Source organism: Lactuca sativa, chromosome 5, assembly GCF_002870075.4.
Source record: "Lactuca sativa cultivar Salinas chromosome 5, Lsat_Salinas_v11, whole genome shotgun sequence".
Taxonomy (NCBI): Eukaryota; Viridiplantae; Streptophyta; class Magnoliopsida; order Asterales; family Asteraceae; genus Lactuca; species Lactuca sativa.
Window position 1 is genome coordinate 326,492,728 of NC_056627.2, and position 22,712 is coordinate 326,515,439.

General features: G+C 38.3%; 1 protein-coding gene and 1 pseudogene across 1 annotated transcript; one reads left to right on the forward strand and one right to left on the reverse strand.

Annotated features, from left to right (window-relative positions):
- Nucleotides 1–251: 251 nt before the first annotated feature.
- LOC111878344 (LOB domain-containing protein 22) lies at nucleotides 252–2,660 on the forward strand. Its single transcript, XM_023874852.3, has 2 exons — nucleotides 252–1,884; nucleotides 2,288–2,660. Exons 1-2 carry the CDS (start codon nucleotides 992–994, stop codon nucleotides 2,418–2,420), a joined length of 1,026 nt encoding a protein of 341 aa, XP_023730620.1. The 5' UTR covers nucleotides 252–991; the 3' UTR covers nucleotides 2,421–2,660.
- A 3,816-nt stretch (nucleotides 2,661–6,476) lies between these two features.
- Nucleotides 6,477–6,590, reverse strand: LOC111878360 (U6 spliceosomal RNA; annotated as a pseudogene).
- Nucleotides 6,591–22,712: the final 16,122 nt, after the last annotated feature.

The window sequence follows — 22,712 nt, forward strand, 5'->3', positions numbered from 1 at the left end:
GATGTGTGTGTGTGAGTTTTCTCTTCACCTAAGTTGAAGCATGGGTACCAGATTTCTTTAAAAGGGGATGAGAGTGGTGGTAACGAAGGAGACCGGGTATAAAGAGGGAGAAGACACAACGAAGAAGAAAGGGGGAAAGGAGAAGTAAAGGTTATAGTTAGACCAATTTATGGGTGGGGAATTTGGATTACTGTTTTTTTTAAATGATTAAAAAATATCATAAAATTAAAAAAGAAAGTCAAAGGGCATAACAGTCTTTCTACATCAATCAGAGACCAACGACGCAACAAAATCAAACTATAGGGATGATCCGAGTTTTTAAAAAAATAAGTTTTGGACCAAACACACAAATTACCCTAAACAATAGGGACCATGCGTGTAATCTACTCTAAAATAAATTAAAAAGCCAAAACTAGTAACTTGATTATTATTTGAGTTTAGTTTTATAAAAAAAATTGTATCATGTTAATATCGTAGAAGTTGTCTTTTTGACAAAGTAATTTTATATATTATTATTATGTTTCTTAATATAATATAAGAACACAAAATATAGTATAGAGATGAAAAAATAAAGAAACATATTGAAACTTTAATGAAAGTGAGAGGGGAAGAACTACAAATTCATACTAGACCTAGTTTTGATTGACACGTTTGTATTGTTCATTTCGAATCTCTTTCGTTACCCTTTCGAGAAAGCATTACGAATATTTTCGTCCAAATAACACAACCTTTTCTTCTAACCACACACGTAATTTCCATAAAAAGAACTAAAGCCACGTGGCCAGGCACCCATCCATGTACTACCATCACTCTCACACCCTCGGCCACTCACTGTAACCACCATAACCACCATAACCGCCACCTATTCCATTTCTCCTCCTCTCGTTTTCTTCGCTATTACAAATTAAACACCACCATTCCCCTCCACCATCCCCGGTGGAGACGCTCTGCACTGCATTTTCCATTTTTATTTCATTTCCCTTAAAACATTATGACCAACCATAACAACAACCACAACCCTAGCAACAATAAAATCATCCACCACCGCCTCCTCCCCTCACCCACCACAACCACCATCACCACCACCCGTTCTAACTCCACCATCCAAGCCTGCGCCGCCTGCCGTTACCAACGCCGGAAATGTGCCCCTGACTGCATTCTCGCTCCTTACTTCCCCCACGATCGGCAACGTCAGTTCCAAAACGCTCATAAACTCTTCGGTGTAAGCAACATCACGAAGATTATTCGTCACCTGGATCAACCACAGAAAGACGAAGCCATGCGCACAATTATCTACCAATCCGACGTTCGTGCTCAAGACCCTGTGGGTGGATGCTACCGAATCATCCGGGAACTCCATCGTCAAATCGAAATCTCACGAACCGAGCTTGAAATCGTTCTTCAACAGCTCGCATATTTCCGGACACTTGCTGTGCAGAATCAGACACAAACCCAACCACAATTTAATCATGATCAGATCCTTATTGATGAGGTCGATTGCGATATTCATCTCGTTAACAATCCAGACGTCGACGCACATTTGTGCGATGATTCTCATTCTTCCGTCGATCGTCTTCATCGTCGAAATAGTTTAGATCTTGACCTAGATAACATACCTTTACAACAACATGAACAAAAAGATCACGATCAATATGTTTCAGGGAAACAGGATGCTACTGGTTGGGGAGATGATAATGTGGTGGTGCCAGTCCAATCATGGGCCGTCGTACATGATTCGCCGCCGTCGTCTGGCAATTGCTTTGATGTCAAGCCTCAACCGTTTCAGACCTTACATGCTTCAGTATGTGATGATTTCAAGTCGCTTCTGCTCAATGATATACCACATGAAGAAAAATTCCAATTCAAAGAGACAAACGAACCAAGGTTTGAATGAATTCCTTTCGATGCTTAATTTATATTAATAAATTAATTTCTCTTATCAAAAAGATTCTACCTTTTATTCACCATTTTAAGTTGCAACAACTCTTGACATCTTTGTAACATGCCTTCCTCATTTCTAACCATTAATATAAGACAAACTATCATTTTTTAAAACAATTTATATAGATGAAACCGTTTTGATGCAATACATTTATTAATTTGTCTTTCATTTTTATCAGATTTACACAAAAGGAAATAAATTAATGGTTAATTGTTGCATAGATTGGTAAAAATGATGAAGATATATTACACTTTTTGTATTTCCCTCTTATTAAAAGTAGATATGGTGCTCTCTTCCTAGCTTGTAGAATTTGTTATATTTTTTGTTTTGTTTTGTTTGTTTTAGTGATGAGAGTTTATTCAACGAAGAAAATCACAAAGCTTTAATTAAAGAAGAGAATGTTTCCTATCAATACCACAATGAAGATCATGAGGCTACACTCAAAGATTGTAAAGCTACTCAAATTGAGGGAGAATAAATTTAGATAAAATTAGGACCATTTGAGAATCAATTCTTTAATTTTTGTACCCGTGCGATGCAATGGCGATGATTACGAGGGGATGAATAGTTTTTTCAACGATTATTTTCTCTTTGGTGGTTGCTAGTCTTTTAAATAATTTCTTTTAGGAAGCATGGTATGTTAAAATATGCAATGTATCGACAAATACCACTTACCATTAATCTACATGTATAAATTATTATAACAGGTGACCATGAAGTGTTTCTTTTTGGCAATTAATTTGTTTTGAGAAAAATCATAAGTATTGTTATATGATTGTTATGTAAAGGAAATGTTATAAATTTGCTAATATGGGTAAAAATGAAATTGTGTAGCTATGTTGGGTAAAAAATTGAAGATAGTTGTTACTAAAAAAATATGAATGTCATATTAGTTTGTTGGACAATTCTTAAGGTCGGTTTTGTGTTTATTGGAATTTCATTTAAGATAGTATGATATTAATAGTCATGATATGCGGAGGAGTGATTAATTTCCATTTGGATTATTTTTTCTTTGGGTAATTAGTTTTTCTTTCAAAGAATGCAATAAGATTTGTTTACTTTCGTAAATACCAAGTAATATATATATATATATATATATATATATATATATATATATATATATATATATATAGAGAGAGAGAGAGAGAGAGAGAGAGAGAGAGAGAGAGAGAGAGAAAGAGAGAGAGTCATGTATTCAAAGTAATTATTGTGTTATTGTATGTATCAATGTCGGTCAATCATTTCAAAAACTGAAACAAAGGATATGTAATCTTACTGTTAATTAAATAAAATTTTAATTAATCTCTAAAATATTGGATTGCTTTCCTTTAAATTCCTTCAAACCGTTAATGCTTCTTTATCACCGATCCATCCCTTCTTCTTCGACCTAACCGTAAACCACGATAGTCATCTTATTGCCTATAGTTATGCCGTTTTTTCTTCCTTCCTTTCCACCGTCGGCAGCCGATGTCGATGATTGAAGAAGATAAGAGGCTGGAGCTTGCCCGTTCGCCGACCAACACCATCAGCCACCGAACACCATCAACCACCATCGTTCATCTTCAACAGGTAAAATGCAACGTTCAGAAAGAACATACTCGTATTTTTTCCCTTTATTTGGGGATCGATTGAAGTAGAAGGGAAAAATCTCACCTCCTTAGTGATGCCCTATTCCACCTACAACACTGTCGTCTACGAGCGCCACCCTCTTCAACATCCGAAGTCGCCATTCATGAGCACCCCCTTCGGTAATATTCAATTCGTATTTTTGCAAACATGTGGCTGCTGATTCAATCCGAAGTTGCCATTCTTGATGTTGGTTTTTCCTTATTTATTATATTATGGGGGTTGGTTTTCTAAAATATTTCTAGCTAAAACAGTTGCCAAATTTCCTTCTTGAATCACTAATCCTCTCGATTGCAATCTGTTCAATTATCCATTATGTGAAGCTACAGCCTGAGGCCTTCTTTTCACTTGGTTTTCAAGTTGCTCCATATGTACATGATGATGATTAGTTTATTATACACAAGTAGATGGTTAAAATCATACAGAAGGACCAGACATAACTTTTGTCTCACAACATAATCACTTTCAGTTAGCTGGCCTATTAGAGAAAGCTCCAATTTGATGAAAAACCTCCATTGATTTTTCGACCAAAAATGGGTAGGGCTGAAGGACGAAGAAGGGGTTTGGGCAAAGTTGCAGCATATTGGTGGTGTTTATTTATTGTGTTTTTTTTTCTAGAAGAACTAGTAAGGTTTTGAAAACCAGCATTCTTAAAGAATATGAACTTGCTAAAGCTTCTAATATGAACTATTATGCAATAATGTTACATTGTTATTTTTTATATCAGTATATTCTATCAAAATTACTATAGTTTGTTTTATTATTTGTCATATTAAATCATTCTCACAAATTTTTATACTACATAATTCGATTTGCAGCTATTCTCATAGAAAGTGTGAAGGGAATGTGATGATCAAAGGCTTCAAGGTTGGATAATGGCGCATGAGATGGAGATGAACAATGGTCATCAATCTTCTAAAAATAATGCACTTTTGTCAAAATAGATACGTTGCTATTTTATTATTTAAAACAAATATATTCATCATTTTGGAAGTTTTTGCTTGTAATTTGTGAATTTGGTTTTAAGGATTGTCATACGATTTCATGGTAATTATTCTTTTAAAATGCTCAATTTCATAACAGTTATTCTCATAAAATGTGTGAAAGAGACATGCTGATCAAGGGCATGAACGTTGGATGATGGTGCGTGAGATGAAGATGGACAATGCTCAATGGTCTTCACAAAATAAAGCATTATTCATCGTTATATTCTGACAGAATAGTCCATAATAAAATGATCAAGTGCATTCATTCAAGAATTCTATATTTAAGAATTCTATGCTTTTTAAGATTTTTATTTATTTTTTATGACATTCTGTTAGAATATGTGTAATTGTATTAAAATGTACAACACTATTACTCTATAAGAATATATATGAATCTATATTTACATTCAATGTCTATGATTATATATAAGAATCATCTTATTTTTAAACTGATGGTTCAAAACTATTATTTGTCTTCAAAATATTCATTCATTCAAAACATTTATTTTGTTCGAATAGGTAATCTGACATTCTCATAGAATATCATTCTAACAGAATTATCTTAGAATTATAATCTAATTAATTAAAAAAAATCAAAATTCAAAATTAAGAAAATCAAATATATCTGAAAATTCAAAACTTTTTATTAATTAAACCTGTGTTTCCTAATTAGTAAATTTTTGGTAAATTAAGAAAGTGAATGTTACCTATTTATGCATACAATAACACAATAATCACTTTCTTAATTTACCAAAAATTATTGGCCCACATTTATGCATACAATAACACAATACTTACTTTGAATAGAATAACCTAAGCATATATATATATATATATATATATATATATATATATATATATATTGAATATACCCTTGAGGGTATATATGTTTAGGTACCCAATATTTAATATTATGTCGTTTTAACAAGCAAATAACCATCACAAGCTTTTTGACTTTGCCTCTCCGTCGTCGTGCATTTGGTTGTCCTATTTCTTCTATTAAAGTTTGATTTTCTCCTTTCGAAACCTTTATGACAATTTCCTAAAAACCCAATCTTGGGGGGTGTTTTATAACGTCCCAAAAATAAGACCTAAAAATTTCATTTTTAATTTAATAAAATGATAATTTACAACATTGTCATACAATCAAGATAGAACAAAGTATGTCACTACATCATATTATATCAAAGTAAATCACAAAATGTGAAATAAGGTGATGTGTGCTTTGCAATCATCCGAGGCTCTTCCCTTTCGAACCAGAAGTACCTGAAATATAAACTAAAAACCGTAAGCACAGAGCTTAACGAGTTCCCCAAAATACCCCATACCATACATAATAAACACATATTGGGCCCCCGCTCAACATCGAGTCCCACCTGGCCTCGGGCCCCTCTCAGTTTATAGATATGTCAATCACTAGGCCTCACCTGACATCAGACCCCGCCCGATACACATATAAGCATATAAACACATAATCATAATAACACATGCCATAATCACAGAGATCATATCATATAATACAGTCATTGGGGCTCGCCCGACATCGATCCCCGCTCGATATACATACCAGTGCATACACATGCAAGAGTCACACAAACATATAGGATCCTAACATAATTGTAATATCCCCCTCTGGCATGTAACACATTATTTTCCACTTTGGACTCCTGGCGTGAAAGCTTCCCAAGGGTCACCCATCCCTGGATTGTTCTCGCCCGGCCACGCTTAACTGCGGAGTTCTTATGGGATCTGCTGCCATCACGACTTTAAAACGCATTGTGACAAAGAAGTTATCCACACCCTTTTTAAGTAATGATTAGTTCTCCTTCCCAACCGATGTGGGATCAGGTGCAACTAACTTGCCCACCTTCACCCCCCATTATAGGTTTCAACATCCCCGTCAAACACATCGACTTGTGCCCTAGCTCTGATATCATTTCTCGATTTGTGAGTGTCATCCTTGCGCACGGGTCATGCTAATCTTCTCTGTATCATTCCAATTTTATCGGATGAAGGCTGGCAGGATAGATGCACCCGATCCCACATCGGCTGGGAAGGAGAACGAAGTATTTCCTTATAAGGGGTGTGGATACCTTCCCTGACACAACGCGTTTTAAATCCTTGAGGGAAACAGATCCCATAAGAACTCTGTAGTTTAGTGTGCGTGGGCGAGAACAATCCAGGGATGAGTGACCCCCTGGGAAGTTTTCCTTCCGGGAACCAAAAGCAAACAATATTGTGATACGTGCTAGAAGGGGATGGTACAAATGGTATTAGAGCTAGGGCACCGGTCGATGTGTTTGACGAGGATGTCCAACCCTATAATGGGGATGAAGGTGGGTTGCACCTAATCCCACATTGACTTAGAAGGAGAACGAAACATTTCCTTATAAGGGGTGTGGATACATTCTTTATCACAATGAGTTTTAAAGCCGTGAGGGCAACAAATCCCATAAGAACTCTGCAGTTAAGCGTGCTCGGGCGAGAACAATCCAGGGATGGGTGACCCTCCTAGGAAGTTTTCGCGTGCGAATTCAAAGCGGACAATATTGTGATACGTGTCATAGGGGGGGGGGTGTTATAATAATAAACCATGGGCCAATATTGGTGCCTTCGACCCGCTAACCACAGTGAGGAAACTCGCTTCAGACTATTGAATCTCACAGATAAATCTATGGCTGCTGGTCCGACAATCCCCGTGCTATCATCATCAAATAACATACCAGTAATATTTGGATCCTGACTCACACTAAGAGTCTAAACTAGGGTAAAAGACCATTTTACCCTTTACCTAACTTGGACCAAGACCAAAGCCTAAACTAACTACTTAAAAATGCCCGATTCCAAAAATGGTCATCCAAGGCCCAAATATGGCCCAATCCTCCAAATTTGGCCCAAAACCCATCGTAGGCCTTCAACCAAAATAATCCAACGTAAGGACATCAACCCAAAATAGAAATCTGATGGCCCAACAAGGCTATAATCCCCTAATGTCCAAATATGGGCCCAAAACCGAGAAGCCCAAATCTGAAGCCCACTTGCTGAGTACGCATGACATACTAAGTTCGTACGCTTAGTGTACATGTTCTGGGGCTAGTATGCACAACGTACCAGCTTGTACCCCAGCATACTCCCCAGTTGGCGACCCCACATCAATAAGCACTTAATATGTTCAACCTCTACTCTATACTCTCAAATCTTGTCTCAAAAGATGATTTATCATGTAAAGTTGCAACTTTATGTGCATGCATGGCTTAATGGGGGCTATAGAGCTCAAAAGAGCTTAACAAAGGGTCTTAACACATGCATGATGTAACATCCCAAAAATTAGGACATGTTTTTGTTTTTAGATTAGTAAATTGTTAATACATATTGTTTTCATAAAACCAGAGTAACCAATATTTAGCAAAACATCATTAAACCAGAGTAATTAACTGAATGCGGAAACATGAGGTGTGTGCTCTGCAATCATCCCGCGCTCTTCCATTTGAAAACTGGAGTACCTGAAACATAAACTGAAAACCATAAGCACAAAGCTTAGTGAGTTCCCCAAAATACCACACAACATACAAACACAGATTATCATGTAACATACATATAGTTGCTATGGGCTCCCCCATGGTCTTTACTTGGAATGTAATGGGATTTCCCCCATGGTCTGATATCCAAATGTCACGGGCTCCCCCCGAGGTCTTGCATGAAAGTATCAAAGAGACAACTACCATACCACATAACACGTAATGGTTCGACATTGGTGCCTTCGACCCATATATATAGTGAGAAAACTCACCTCAAATGCAGAAGCTTGCTGAAAGAAATCCTAGCTGCTACCCTGACGAAACTTTTGAGCTATCATATCAAAATAACAACCAATTAACAATTGGGTTCCATTCTAAGGCCCACCATCCATACAACATACAAACATAGATTTTCATGCAATATACATATAGTTGCCATGGGCTCCCCATGGTCTTTACTTGGAATGTCATGGGATTTCCCCCATGGTCTAATATCCAAATGTCATGGGCTCCCCCGAGGTCTTCAATGCAATTATCATAGAGAGAACTACCATACCACATAACATGTAATGGGTCGACATTGGTGCCTTCGACCCATAGATATAGTGAGAAAACTCACCTCAAATGTAGAAGCTTGCTGAAAGAAATCCTAGTTGCTGCCCTGACGACACTTCCGAGCTATCAGATCAAAATACCAACCAATTAACAATTAGGTTCCATTCTAAGGCCCACCATCCATACTTGGGGTAAAATGACCATTTTACCCCTGACCTAACATGCATCAAAACTGAGGCCCAAATCCAAAAGATCCACAAAGGCCCACTAATGGCCTAATTTTCCAAATTAGGCCCAGCCCCATATGGGCCTTATCCTAAGCCCATAATTCCCTTAGTTACAATTCTGATTACCTCAAGTACCCCCTTAGAACAACTTGGTCAAAGACAGGGTCAAAAGTCAAGGTCAACGGCCCGAATTGACCCAACTCGCCGTGTTTTTCCATTTAACTGCAAAGTCGGGAAAAACCGAGCCAACTCGCCGAGTTTATCAATAAACTCACCGAGTTCGCTTAAAACTCAATAGCTTAACACAATAAGCACTTAATCCATAAGGACATGGTCCCAAAACATAAATCTGGATTCATTGAGCTGGAAAACCATGTAAAGTTGCCAACTTTATGTTCATGCATGTCTAAATGACGCTCTTCAACTTGAAATGGACTTAGCAGTTGACTTAATGCATGCATAACGCCAAAATCCTTCTAAAGTTTGCACCTTTAAGCTCAAGGGTACCAAAACCAACTTAAATATGAAAGAACAAACCCCTTAAATGACTTCATTCCATAATCATTCCAAAAAGAGGCCAAAAATGCAACAAAACCCAAAATGAGGAAATCTAATAATTTACAAATCAAGGTAAGAACTTGATACCTCAAACTCCTTGCAAAATGGATAAAGATTCTGGATCCAAGACTTCCTTCTCCAAGCTTAGAACTTCAAGATCTCCAAACTCATTCACAATGCACAAAAATGACCACCAAGCTTTCTTCCAAGGCTCAAATGCTTGACAATGGATGCTACACTTGATTTAGGGGTTCGATAGCAGTGGAGGATGATAATGAGGCCAGAAAAAGGACTTAATGCCTTTAAATAGGGTGCAAAACCCTAAAAATTAGGGTTTCCTTCCCAGCTGCCAACTTGCCGAGTTGAGGCTCCTCAATTCGCTGTGGTGGTTCATTAAACTTGCGGCTAAAAAGCACCTCGAATCGCCAAGTTAAGGCACGCCAACTCTCCGAGTTCCAAAGAGAAATTTACACACTTGGTATGTGCACATCTACACATATATTTTACATCATATCTTAGTATTTTATGCTATATTTATGCTTATTATAGAACAAAAGGTACTTATTATGTTTAATATATGTTATGTAGCATAAAATACATGCTTGGAAGCAATATGGAAGCTGGAAGCTAGAAAATATGAGCTTAGACAAGAAGAAGACACAAGAAGGATGTTGCTAGACAGCTTGAACCCTTGTTAGTATTTTGACCATATCTCATGACTCGTAACTTCGATTAAGGAGATTCAAAATGATCTGAAAACTACACACAATTTCGGACGACTTTCGTGTATTGAGAAAAGTCGGATTTCCAACCACCACGATGTGGTGATCCCACCACGACGTGGTGAATGGAATCTTCGTGATTTTTGACGCTGGATTGGAGAATACGAGATAAACACGAGGACCACGACGTGGTGCCATTACCACGTCGTGGTGGCCAGATTGTTTTGGCATTTATATATATCTGAACATTATAACGAATTAAGGGACTTGGAGGTGACTTTCTAGATAAGTATTGCGACAAAAACCCTTCTAAGTACCCTTTGGGGCCGATTTTGGAAGCTAGGAAGTCGATAGGAGCAAGGATTCGCATCTACACATTCGGTTTGCTTAGTTTAATGATGTTTATCCTAGTTTACCTTATGTTTATGTGTTCGTCAGCTGTGATTATAGGCTAAAAACCATTGCTTTCGTTTAGTTAGTTGAAACCTAAAACTATGAGTTAGTTTCTTACTTTATGGATTATATGAATTTGGTTTATGCATGTGTTTGATTATCATTACCTAACATGTTAAAGTTTGTGACTTTGTAGCTTAAATTCAAGTTTAGTGTAACTTAGTGACCATTAAATTACATGAACTTGTTTACCTAGTTATTTAGTGACCATTAAATTGCTAGAGCTAGGATTGACCACATCTTAGTTAAGTGACAAAAGTAACAATTTAACTGTGTTAGAGAACATAATTGTGCCCATAATTGTGTTTAACAAATCTTACATTGCCCAATTATAATTAATAACTAATTTTGTGCTTGCTTGTGTAGGACCTTACAAAGTAGTACATGAATTGGTGAAAATATTAGTAAATTTGACCAAATTTCTAATTACATATAAATTGGTAACTAACTTTATTAATCCATAAATAAGAAATAACCATAGGAAAAAGGTGGATTCGAAACTAAACGAAAGTGTTTTAGTATATTGATTATAATCATTTTTAGTTGAGTGTTTAAGTTTTTCTGGACTTGTAAAATCAGATAAAACTCCTAGTTTTAGTTGTTTTTCTTAGTTTAGCTTTTAGTAATTATTTATTAATTAAATATCATTCCCTGTGATCGACACTCGACTTACCCAAGCTATACTATAATCGGACTAGGTACACTGCCTATAGGTACATAGTTAGTATAAGTTTGTTAGGTTATAAATTTAAAACTAGATAGGTATAATTTGTGCACATCACTTGGAAACCACCTCATATCGGAAATCAAGCATTATAACTCTCCCCCACTTAAATTAGATTTCGTCCTTGAAATCATTCCTTTCTAACTCTCAGATCATACCAAACATTCTGAGGAATGTAACCGAAAGTTCTACTCTTAAAATGACATTTCCAAGATAATCGAACCCAAACAGAAACTGCCAACCTGACGAAGAACAATCCATAACTCATGTGGAAAACCAACTCTACCTTACCTGAAACCTGAATCTTGAATTCTCGAATTGGTCTAACTCCTTGACAGACTGCTCATACTGAATCATAACTGTCAAACCAATTCCTTAAGAATCCTAGACTAAACTAAATACTTCCAACCCAAATTATCTTGATGCTTTATAGGAACAAAATCACTGATAATAAACAATTAAAGAGTACTTACACTTGACAGGAGGCTCAAATAATCTTTTGAGTAGAAGATTCATCCCTGCAACGGTTAGAATCAGACGAGAGATGTGCAACAGGGTTAAAGTAACCACTCTGAGATTATTTAATCTACTGCAAGTGACTTAGCATTTTCCGAACAACAAGCTACTCTACATACATGAAAACCAAATCACTAATACTGCCTAAAACATCACGATGCCCCTAGATGCTTTCGAAGAAAGACCGAGACGTCCCCGGTCGCAACTTACGCCAACTATCTAAAACACCAAGTTCCTACCCGATTGTTAAGCCAAAGGACATACAAACACACACTAGCCCCATGCGACTTCCTAGAGCAACCATATCTGGAGATAATTCACCAAACCATATTGACACCAAACCTACTACTAAAAGAATGCCAAGAGACCACTACAGTCACATAACAAACCCGGTCTCCAACGACTTACCTTTTCCTGGTTCCAAACACGTTGTGGCCTTTTCGCACACAGACCCAACCCAAGATACAAAACAACGACTCGACTGTGATCAAAACTTAACCTATTCATTACCCTTGGACCCTGCGATTGATGCCCTTGGCATTTAGATACCTCAAACCTTATTCCACTGAAATGAAATCCTGCACAAAACATGTGCCCTACCAGACCCGAGATCATACCCAAAATCAATTCAATACTCCACTCACAACCCGAGGTTCACGATTCTGCACTTGTATTTCACAACATAACCTTCTGATTGCCGATGAACCCTCACCTGACCAAAAAACAATTACCCCCAACCATTTCTGAGACTGCTAGTCTCACACCTAGTCCAACCACAAGGTTCCCAAGAGTCCAAACAGCAAGGTTACCCAGCCTGAAAAACCCCTCTACGCCACAGACTGATTCCCCACATGATCCTGCAACTGAGGATCTGATACCTTGACCCAACGGTCTCCACCAGGACCCACCTAATCTATTATCATCACACAACCTCACCCATGGGTCCGACTCATCTAAAGTTATACAGGACCAACTCCGACCCGGACCCCAACGGTCCTCAACCCAAAACAGAGAATACTCCTCAACAACCCTGACCGACATGCCTAAGGAACGAACTGATTCCCCATCACACCCGGCCATTTCTAAAAATAGTCTACCTCGAATTGGTGATTTCTACGATCCCATCACAGTCTTACCACACCTTCAACCAACCATGGTTACCACTCATGGTCTTACCATACTCAAATGACACAATACCACGCGTCCTGAGCCGAATCCTGCAACCAATCAGGAGTTCGGGTCACACCTTCGATTCCCTCAGCCTAACATGAATAACAATGAGGATGCCAACCTGCGCTCGGGAGTTTTCTGAACCCTTACCAACACAACCTCAGTCTGAATAACCACTTAATTCTCCCCCACTTGGTCTTGACGAAGGTTTACCACCTTCAATCTATATCGATTTCCGATCCATCTTTCTCAACTGGCGTGAACCGACCATACCCTGCACTGAACAATACTAGCATTCCATTGCTAGACAAATTCATTGATCACCTAATTCCTGAAACCCTGTCGGATACCCTTGAAATCTCAACCTACCTGATAATCCAAAACACCTCCCATGATTCTATACCAACTCCCCAATATCTTATGATGGCGACTAAAACTCTAACCTTTTCCTTGAACCGACAGATCTTATCCCACTTCCGATACCAAAGAGTTGATGAATTCTGGCCGACTGCAGCCCAGGCGAATATAAAGCTCCTCTGTCACTTCCGAAGACCAAACAACCCCTAAAGACCAGCTAAACACTTCCCGAATCCCAACATTACTGATAACCCTAGATGCACAAAATGATATCACATTTAAATCTTGAAGTCCCAAGAATGAATGCTCCAATCTATACCGCACAAAATGATACCACTTCCCTCGGCACCCTCAAAAGCCAATCCGCATACCAATGCAAAAACCATCAACTCCTGGTGATACTGGATAACTAACCCGCTGAGTTCTGACCATGAACCTCCCTCACATTGCCCCCGAACCGATCTTGACTACAAATCAGAATAACACCGAACACTCCAAACCCGCTATAAGGGAATCAACCCTTCACTAAACCACTAATGATTCAAAGCATGCAAATTTCATAAAACAATTCCCAAAGATATAACCCAATGATAACAGAGCAATAACCCAAGGATAACGCTTACCCAAATCAATTATAAAATTCCAAGCAATAAAATTGATACAACCGAAAGGAACACAAAAGATAACATACTCGCTAAATCATCTGTTGGAGCACGGGCTTACCCTGGCTGACACTGAAATGACCAGCTCGTCTCTACTGGGCTCTTGCCCTACCCTCACAACTACTAAAGATCTGTAAAATAGCCGGATCAGGTGCACTCATTGCTTCCCCCTTGTCATCGAACATACGACCCTCTTGTCGTCCACCAGTTGTAGAGAAACATAACGAACTTGCTCCCCGAGGACAATCCTTTATGATATGATCAATCCTGTTACATTCGTAGCAACCCAAAACCCTGGGATGACAAACTCCATTGTGTAGTTTCGTACACGTGTTGGCCTCTCAACCCTGATTAGAAATCTTGGGTCTCTTCCCAGGACCCTCTACTATATGCACCTGATCTGATCCCCTCTTTCCAAGGTGCTCCAAATTGGTGTCCTGTTCCAGACTCTAGAAATCCTATCATTCAGGGTCTCGCACCCTGAAATAATTATAAACTCCCTGATATTATCCCGCAGCATATCATGGTATCTCACCTTCTGTTGAGTCCGTTTGTGCTGCGTCTTGGGCCTTACATTCTGGATCCGGATTGGGCCTGTCCATCCGTGATTATCTAGATTAGCTAGTAGGTTTATTCTATATATATGCATGCATGTATGCATTATTAAAAGTTGATTATTATGTTCATTGTTTTGTAACCCTAGAACACCTCTATAGTTGAAGTTCTTAATCGAGCTCTTCTGAGGTGTTGAAGCATTAATCATACGACATATTCAAATCCATACTCGTGTTCTTTATTACGTTCTTAATTATTAGCTTGCTTAGAATCTATCGATCCTGATAGAACATTGTTCTAACAATTGGTATCAGAGCAGGAGACTGTGTGATCAATACACATTCCTTCTGTATTCAGAATTCCTTAGGGTTTCCACTTTTATCGTATAAATAAGAAGTCGTCTTCTTGGTTTCGACAGCAACTCAGTTTTAGATAAAACCCTAATCTCAAGTTTACAGGTTTGATTCTAGTAGCTCACCATGTCTCACGATGATTCGCAAACTAACCCAATCAACATCTCAAACAACATTGGATCTACAACCAGGATACCCATTCTCTACACTCAAGACTACGAAGTATGGGCACATCACTTTGAAGACTACGTGGTTGGATCTGAAGATAATGGCTATCTTATCTGGGAAGCTATCACACTTGGGCCGTTTGTTCACTCAGGAACGAACACTACTGTCAAATCCCAAAAGGAATATAACAAGCTAGTAGCGGATGTAGACAAGATGTCGCAGGACGAGAAAGACAAATTGCTATGTAATGTGAAGGCCATGAGGATGATCAGATTCGCCTTACAATCTGACACCTTTCGGTTGGTTGGTTCATGCACAACGGCCAAAGAAATATGGGATAGGTTGAAAGAACTCTATTCGACCGATGAAGATCTAGAACACTCCATTCAGACCTTGCTGCTGTCAGAGTTTGGAGTTTTTGAACAGAAACCTGAAGAAAAGGTCATACAAACTTTCGATTGGTTAAATCATCTCCTAAGTAAAATGATTAAGCATGGAATAGAGAGGAAGTTGATTGATCAGAAAGTAACTTTCATGAACGGGATAAGACTAGAATGGATGGCTGTTGTTTCTACTGTAAAAGCGCATGAACAGTTTAAGTCTTACTCACTAGCGAAACTTGTGGGAATACTTAAGTCCCATGGTGTAGTAACCAAAGAAGCTGATATGTCGGATTATGACCTTACAAGCGAGGAGTATGCTATGATGGTCACCAAGCCAAAGAAGTTTGCAAGTAGAAAATTTCCTGTCAACAAGAACCGAAACTGGCAGGGAAGTTACAGCTCTGAGAAGGTGAAGGATGAAGCAAAGATCACCTCTCAAAAGGATGAAGAAAAGAAGGAGAGCAAGCTTGCAGGAGACTCAGGATACGACTGCAATTACTGCCACGACAAGAACCACTTTGCCAAAGATTGCATGCTAAGGAAAATGGCTGAGAAAAGAGATGGAGAAGATGATGAGGCATACTATGTGCGCAAGTTGGAAGAGATCAAGAAAAAGAAAGCAACTAACAGCTCTATGAATGCTTTGATTGTACAGGAGAATGCAGATGAAGACGAGTTCGGTGGTGTCGAAGTTTGGTCAACCGCCTCTGAAGACGAAGAGGTGAGAAAGCCCACTCATGGAAAGGCTTGTGTGGCAAAGGAAGTAGGTTCGGCTGGAAAGTGCTTGATTCTCATAGCTAGTTCATCAACTGAAAATGCAAGTGAGGAACCAAACCTGACTGAAAACAAATGTTTTGTAGCAAAGCCAGTTAATGAGCAGATCAACGACAGTGATCGTTTGATCAAAAAGGTACAATCTATCCTAGGATCTCTTAACGTTCCAATAACGGAATATGAAGAAGAATTAAATGAACTAAAACTTAAATTTTCTAATCTAAGCGGTAGTCTCATGCAAAATCGGTTAACAAATTCTAACCTAACCGACCAAATCAGCAGGGTGACAACGAAGAGTGAGGAGAGAAGAATGTGGATAGAGCTGAAGGAGCAGGAGTTTGTTAGGGCTAGGTGTGACATCCCCATTTTTACGGCCAGAAAAGACCGATTTTTGCTTATGCTTTGTAAAATCAGAGTACTTCTTTACATAAAAATGTTGCGGAATTTGTCCCCAGAAAAATACGATAAATACGTTATTTAAAACATTTTCGAAGAAACGTATTTTATTCATTTAAAACGCTTGGGATGTCATTGTCAATACAGAAACATAAGCATAAACGGAACTTATATTTATTTACACTAGTGATCTACATCTCTTTAATCTCTCAGTGTAATGTGACTTCATAACAACACCTGTGACATAAATAAGCTGGAGTGGGTCAGGTTGGGAAACCTGGTGAGTACATAGGGTTTTCACCCCACAATAATATAATTATTATGTTCAATCATCAAACATTAACCCAATTACCCATCCCCATTATCTTCTTTATTCCTAAGTACCCTCCCTAAGGATTTATCCTAAGGGTCGTCTCCGACATCATATTTTACCTCTCATCTTCTTACATCGCATCTCCTTATATGTTTGTTCCTAAGGGCTTTCCCTAAGGATCATCGCCTACATCGCCTAGACATTATTGATTCAGGGATTACTCCCTCAATACATGCCCACCAAGGGTTAGGGTATCATCGCATGAATATGTAGCTACAACATCGCCTGAACTCATAATTCATCACCTACAGGTTATGAGCCTGCTGGTGTTTCCACGGGGTTGTCTATAATAGTCCGTGGTCGCCATCTATACTCTAGTAAATGACTACATCTCCAAATTGTCAGACAAGGTTGTAGTATCCTACATCACCGATTCATCATCACCTATCTATCCTCACCTAATTATCATCACCTTCCTATCATCACCTATCTCTCATTATTTTATTTCATCACACACCAACTATTTCATCTACCCATGTTTTATCCCAACATATTTGTAGATATAAAATAAATATACAGTTTAAATCATTTAAAACATGTATAAAATCATTCATCCAACATAGACAACAAGTATTTAGATAATATGCACACATAACACGTAATTTATGTAAAATACTTCATATCTATGTGTAAGATGAAAGTAACTATGCACTCACCTGATACGGTGGTGACTGGATACTCGGACAACACTTCATTGTCTTAAAACAATTTCCCTTGACGAAACCTAGTATCATTATCACTAGGGTTTAGTTTAATACTTACCAAGATTAATTAATAGTCTAGCTATTTATTATTATATAAGCGTTAAATAACACTCAATATAACTCACAATATTAGCTCAAATAATTATTTTAAGGACCTAATAACATTACTATAATTATTTGAAAGCTATATTAAAATAGCGTAGGCGTATCTCACTTACAGCGGGTTTTATGGAAAACCGGAACTTGGCTTGGAGCAGCGTTTCCGAAACCGAAAGACCCTTTTTCTCGGGACTCCGGGAGCCTCGGGGCTTCCTTCGGGTGCTAGGGGGTTTTCCTAGGGTTTAGGGGGGGGGGGGTTGGGGTTGTAGAGAGAGAAAGAAGTTAGAGAGAGAATGAAGAAATGAGTGAGAAATCCGGAACATTTCGCATGGTATTTATAGGCTCAGCTCCTCGGAATTACGCTGGGCGTACCGAAGGCTACGCTGGGTGTAGCTTCGGATAAGGCTCCAGCTGTTTTCGCACGTGGCTCGCACTTGTCGGATGGATAAGAACCGGAGTACACTGCGCGTACTTGGCTTCAGACGTGGGGTGTAGCGAAGGGCGACGTGTTGCAAATCCGAAGCGAGGCGTGATCAACAAGCGATGGTCCAGATGCTGCCACGTCATCAACTTCGCACCAGATTCGTGATTTTCTACTCCGACTTCTAAAAATCATAACTCTCGCATACGGGCTCCACTTTTGACGTTCTTTATATCCACGCGTAGGTGGGAACGTACTCTACAACATTCGTTTAGACTCCGTCGGCTAATTTTGATTCGATTTTAAATTTTATATTTTTAACAGGTCGGGACAGGATTGGTCCGTTAAAAATTCATAACTTCTCCATCCGACGTCCGTTTTCGTTTGTATTTTTATCGTTACGCTACTATTAACGAGATCTTCGATTCTCGTTTAGGTTGTGTTGGCTAAAAACTACTCAATCTAAAATTCGAATTTCGGGTTGTACACTGCTAAGCCGAAACTTCGAAAAATCATAACTTCTTCATAGAAAGTCGGATTTGGGCGTTTTTTTAATGGAGGCTCTTGGTTTAACGTATTCTACGACTTTCGTTTAGATCACTAAGGCTAAATCTCGCTCTATCGTAAATTCACTATTTACGTTTCTCGGTATCGTGCCGTTCCGTCGCGAAACTTCGACGGGTCATAACTTCTTCGTTATAACTCAGATTTCGGCGTTCTTTATATGTACGGAAACCTTGTGACATATTCTACAACTTGGTTAAGATTATTTATTCTAAATAATCTTTTGTCAAAAAGTTGTTTTTCGACCCCTATTGCCTATAAATTGACTAGCCCCGATCTGCGGGCGTTACACTAGAGACGGAAGTATTTATTTGCAAAGAGACAATCTAAAATTTTTAAAACAAAGGAATGTTTTTTGTTTGATTGCTAAGCGTTTATATACTAATATAGCTCAATTTCATTTAAGTTGTGAGATAGGAAAGAAAATTAATAAGATAATTTTGCCATTTCTTGAATTTAAGGAAGCGAGGTCATAGTAGAATGTGAATCAGAATTATCTTCAGAAGAGACATCCATGTCCTACAAAATTGGACTGGATAAAATTGAAACCTTCATTGATTCAAAGGAACACCAATGTATGCTAAAAGATATTTTAGATGAAAATGATAGGTTGAAAATTAAGTCAGACACTATTTACTCATTTGACCCATCCAATGCCAAATTAGCTTCTGATAATAAAAATAGACCTAGAAAATACATCTGAATTTGATGAAGAAAGTGAGATGAGTGAGATATATGTAGAAGTCGTAGTTGATTGCTCTGAGTTTATGAAGAGCGAAACTGAGAATGAGAAACCACTAATCTCAGAAAATTCAGTTGAATTTGCTCAACTGGCAAAAGATAAGGAAAAGAAACTCAAAGAAAAGGCTATGGTTTATCAAAAAGTTCAGTCTGTGCCAAATCAGGTTTATGCAGTTTCAGGGGTCACTCCTAAGCAGACGTCAGAATTAAGAATCATGGTCGAAAATGATAATGCTGAAGGATGTGATGACTACTTCTGGTCAGCTCCTATTGATAATGCAGACAAAACTGTAGGCTTGTATGAGCAGACTTCTTAGAGGGTTAAAGGAAGATACATTGCTGAACCCATAAATAAACCTTCGAATTTTGACAAACCAAGCACAAGTGGAACCAAAGAAATCCCTGAAGAACCAAAGGAAGAACAGAAAGTTTCGGTCAAAACAACCGAAACTCAAAAAGAGAAGCCAAAGGTTAGCTTCAACATCCACAAATCACAAAAGGAGTTAGCTAAACAGAAACGACTAAGAAATCAAAGATATGCAAAGAATCTGAATGAGCGAAAAAGTTACTGGCAATCTCAAAATCCAAATCATGTCCCTTCTAAGAGAGCATCATCGGATAAAGGAAAGGAAAATTTCAGTCCAAGTTCCTACTATTCTAAGTCTCAGAACCGAAAGTCAACATTCGGTCCACAACCTAGTTTCGGTCCTAAACCCAGTTTTGGTCCTAAACCCAGTTTCGGTCCCAAACCTAGTTTCGGTCCATCCAAGTCCCAGAGCAAGGCAAATTCTTTGAAGGACATCAAGGGAAAGGGAAAGCTAACTTCAGATTCTAAGTTCCACAATAAGAAACCATTAGCTAACCCTAGATCTCAAAAGAAAAATCAAATGCCAATACCATCTAACAAACCAACCAATACACTTAAGTTTAAACAAGATAAAACTAATATCAAAGTGTATACAATTAAAAGAAAAGATCAAACTACTCTAGTAAAAAGAACATATTTGGTTGATATTTCCACTGCAATTCCGTTTTCTGTGAAAAACTCACAAGGAACCAAGCGACTTTGGGTTCCTAAATCTGCTTGAATTTACAGGTAATCAGTGACGAGCAGTTCGATGAGGAATGGTATATAGATAGTGGCTGCTCGCGTCACATGACAGGAAGGAAGGAAGAAATAAGGGAGTTTCGGTCCTTGAAAGTTGGTGGGTGTGTGAAATATGGAAATAACTCCTATGGCACAATCAAGGGATACGATATGATAACAAATGGAGATTTCTCGATTCGAAAAGTGGCATATGTGGAAGGATTGCAACATAACCTCATTAGTGTGTCACAATTAGTTGTGGGCACAAGTCTAAAAGTATCATTTAACGATGAGGGCTCTGAGATAATTGAGAAACTATCCAAGAAGGTTCTGTTGAAATCTGAATGTAAGGGAGAGATGTATCCTTTAAATCTCAACCCTATACGAGGAAAACCAGCAATATGTTTGTTGTCAAGGGAAAATACAGATGAAAGCTGGTTGTGGCATCGACGACTATCACACCTGAACTTCAAAGACATTAATAAGTTGGTGCTTGGTGATCACGTTCGATGACTTCCTCTTCTCAAGTTCGAAAAGGAATATCTATGTGCAACATGTGAAATAGGCAAACAAAGTAGAAAGAGCCACCCTACACGAATCAGTACAAAGATAATTGAAGCTCTTGAACTCTTGCATATCGACTTATGTGGACCTTTTGCTATTGAAAGCTTCGGTGGAAGTAAGTACATTCTTGTAATTGTAGATGACTTTTCACGCTTCACCTAGGTTTTCTTTCTTAAATAGAAATCAGATGCGACACCCAAGTTAAATACATTCATCAAGCAAGTGGAAGTGTAGCTGAGAAAAACGGTAAGGAATATCAGAAGTGACAATGGTCTGGAATTCAAGAATAATGACTTTGAGAGCTTTCTGGCTAACAAGGGGATAACTCATAATTTTTCGACCCCTTATACACCACAACAGAATGGGATTGTTGAAAGATGAAACCGTTCTTTATGTGAGGCAGCCATAACAATGCTCAGTTTTGCTTCACTTCCATTATATTTTTGGGCTAATGCTGCTGCAACTGCATGCTATACTCAAAATTGGTCCCTGCTAAATAAGAGGTTCTCAATTACTCCATATGAGATCTTAAACAATCGAAAGCCAAATGTCAAAATTTTCCACATATTCGGTTCAAGGTGTTTTATTTTCAATTCTAAAGATAACCGTAATAAGTTTGATGTCAAAGCCGATGAAGGAATTTTTCTAGGTTATTCACTAACATCGAAAGCATACAGAGTGTTGAATAAACGCTCAAAACGAATTGAAGAAACCTATTATGTCACATTCGACGATAATTACATGAAGAAAGTTCAAAGAAGTGAAAGTAACTTAGGAGAACTTTTTCCAGAATCTGGACAAGTCTCGGTTCCAATAGCCAACCTGTTTGATGAATACATGCGCCTGTTTGATGAACCAGAGAAAGCAGCACACTCAGAAGCGAAAGCCGCAAATAATACAATTGATAGTATCAAGAAAATTATAGATGAAGCTGCCAAAGAGATGGAAGGTGAACCTCCTACCGCTAAGAGCAATCCACCATTTCAAGGGGAAAGTTCAACAACATCGAAAGCTAACAAAGCATCTTTCGAGGGGGAGGATCCAATTTCGTCCCCATCTCATAAAGGTTCAGGCGAAGGGGAAAGTTCTGATCAAAATCCACCTATTAGCAGTACAGTCGAGGGGGAGAATCCAACTCCCACAGAGAATGCAACTTTTGATGTTGTCACAGATTACACTTCGCCAGTCGAGCGGGAGAAAGAGAATGAGAGTACAACTGACGAAGGCGAGGGTGATCTATCAGAAGTTGAAGTAGAAGTGAATGCTGAATTGGATCCAGCATATGATCCAAATTATCCTCCGTTAGTAAAATGGACCAAAGACCATCCCAAAGCACAGATTATTGGTGAAACGTCAGAAAAAGTTCTTACTCGTTCTCAATTGAAAGCGAAACAAACTACATTATTCTCTAAAGTTGAATTTTGTATGTTTAATTCGTTTGTTTCCAAGATTGAACCGAAAACAGCAAATACTGCACTTGATCATTCAAATTGGGTCCAAGCAATGCAAGATAA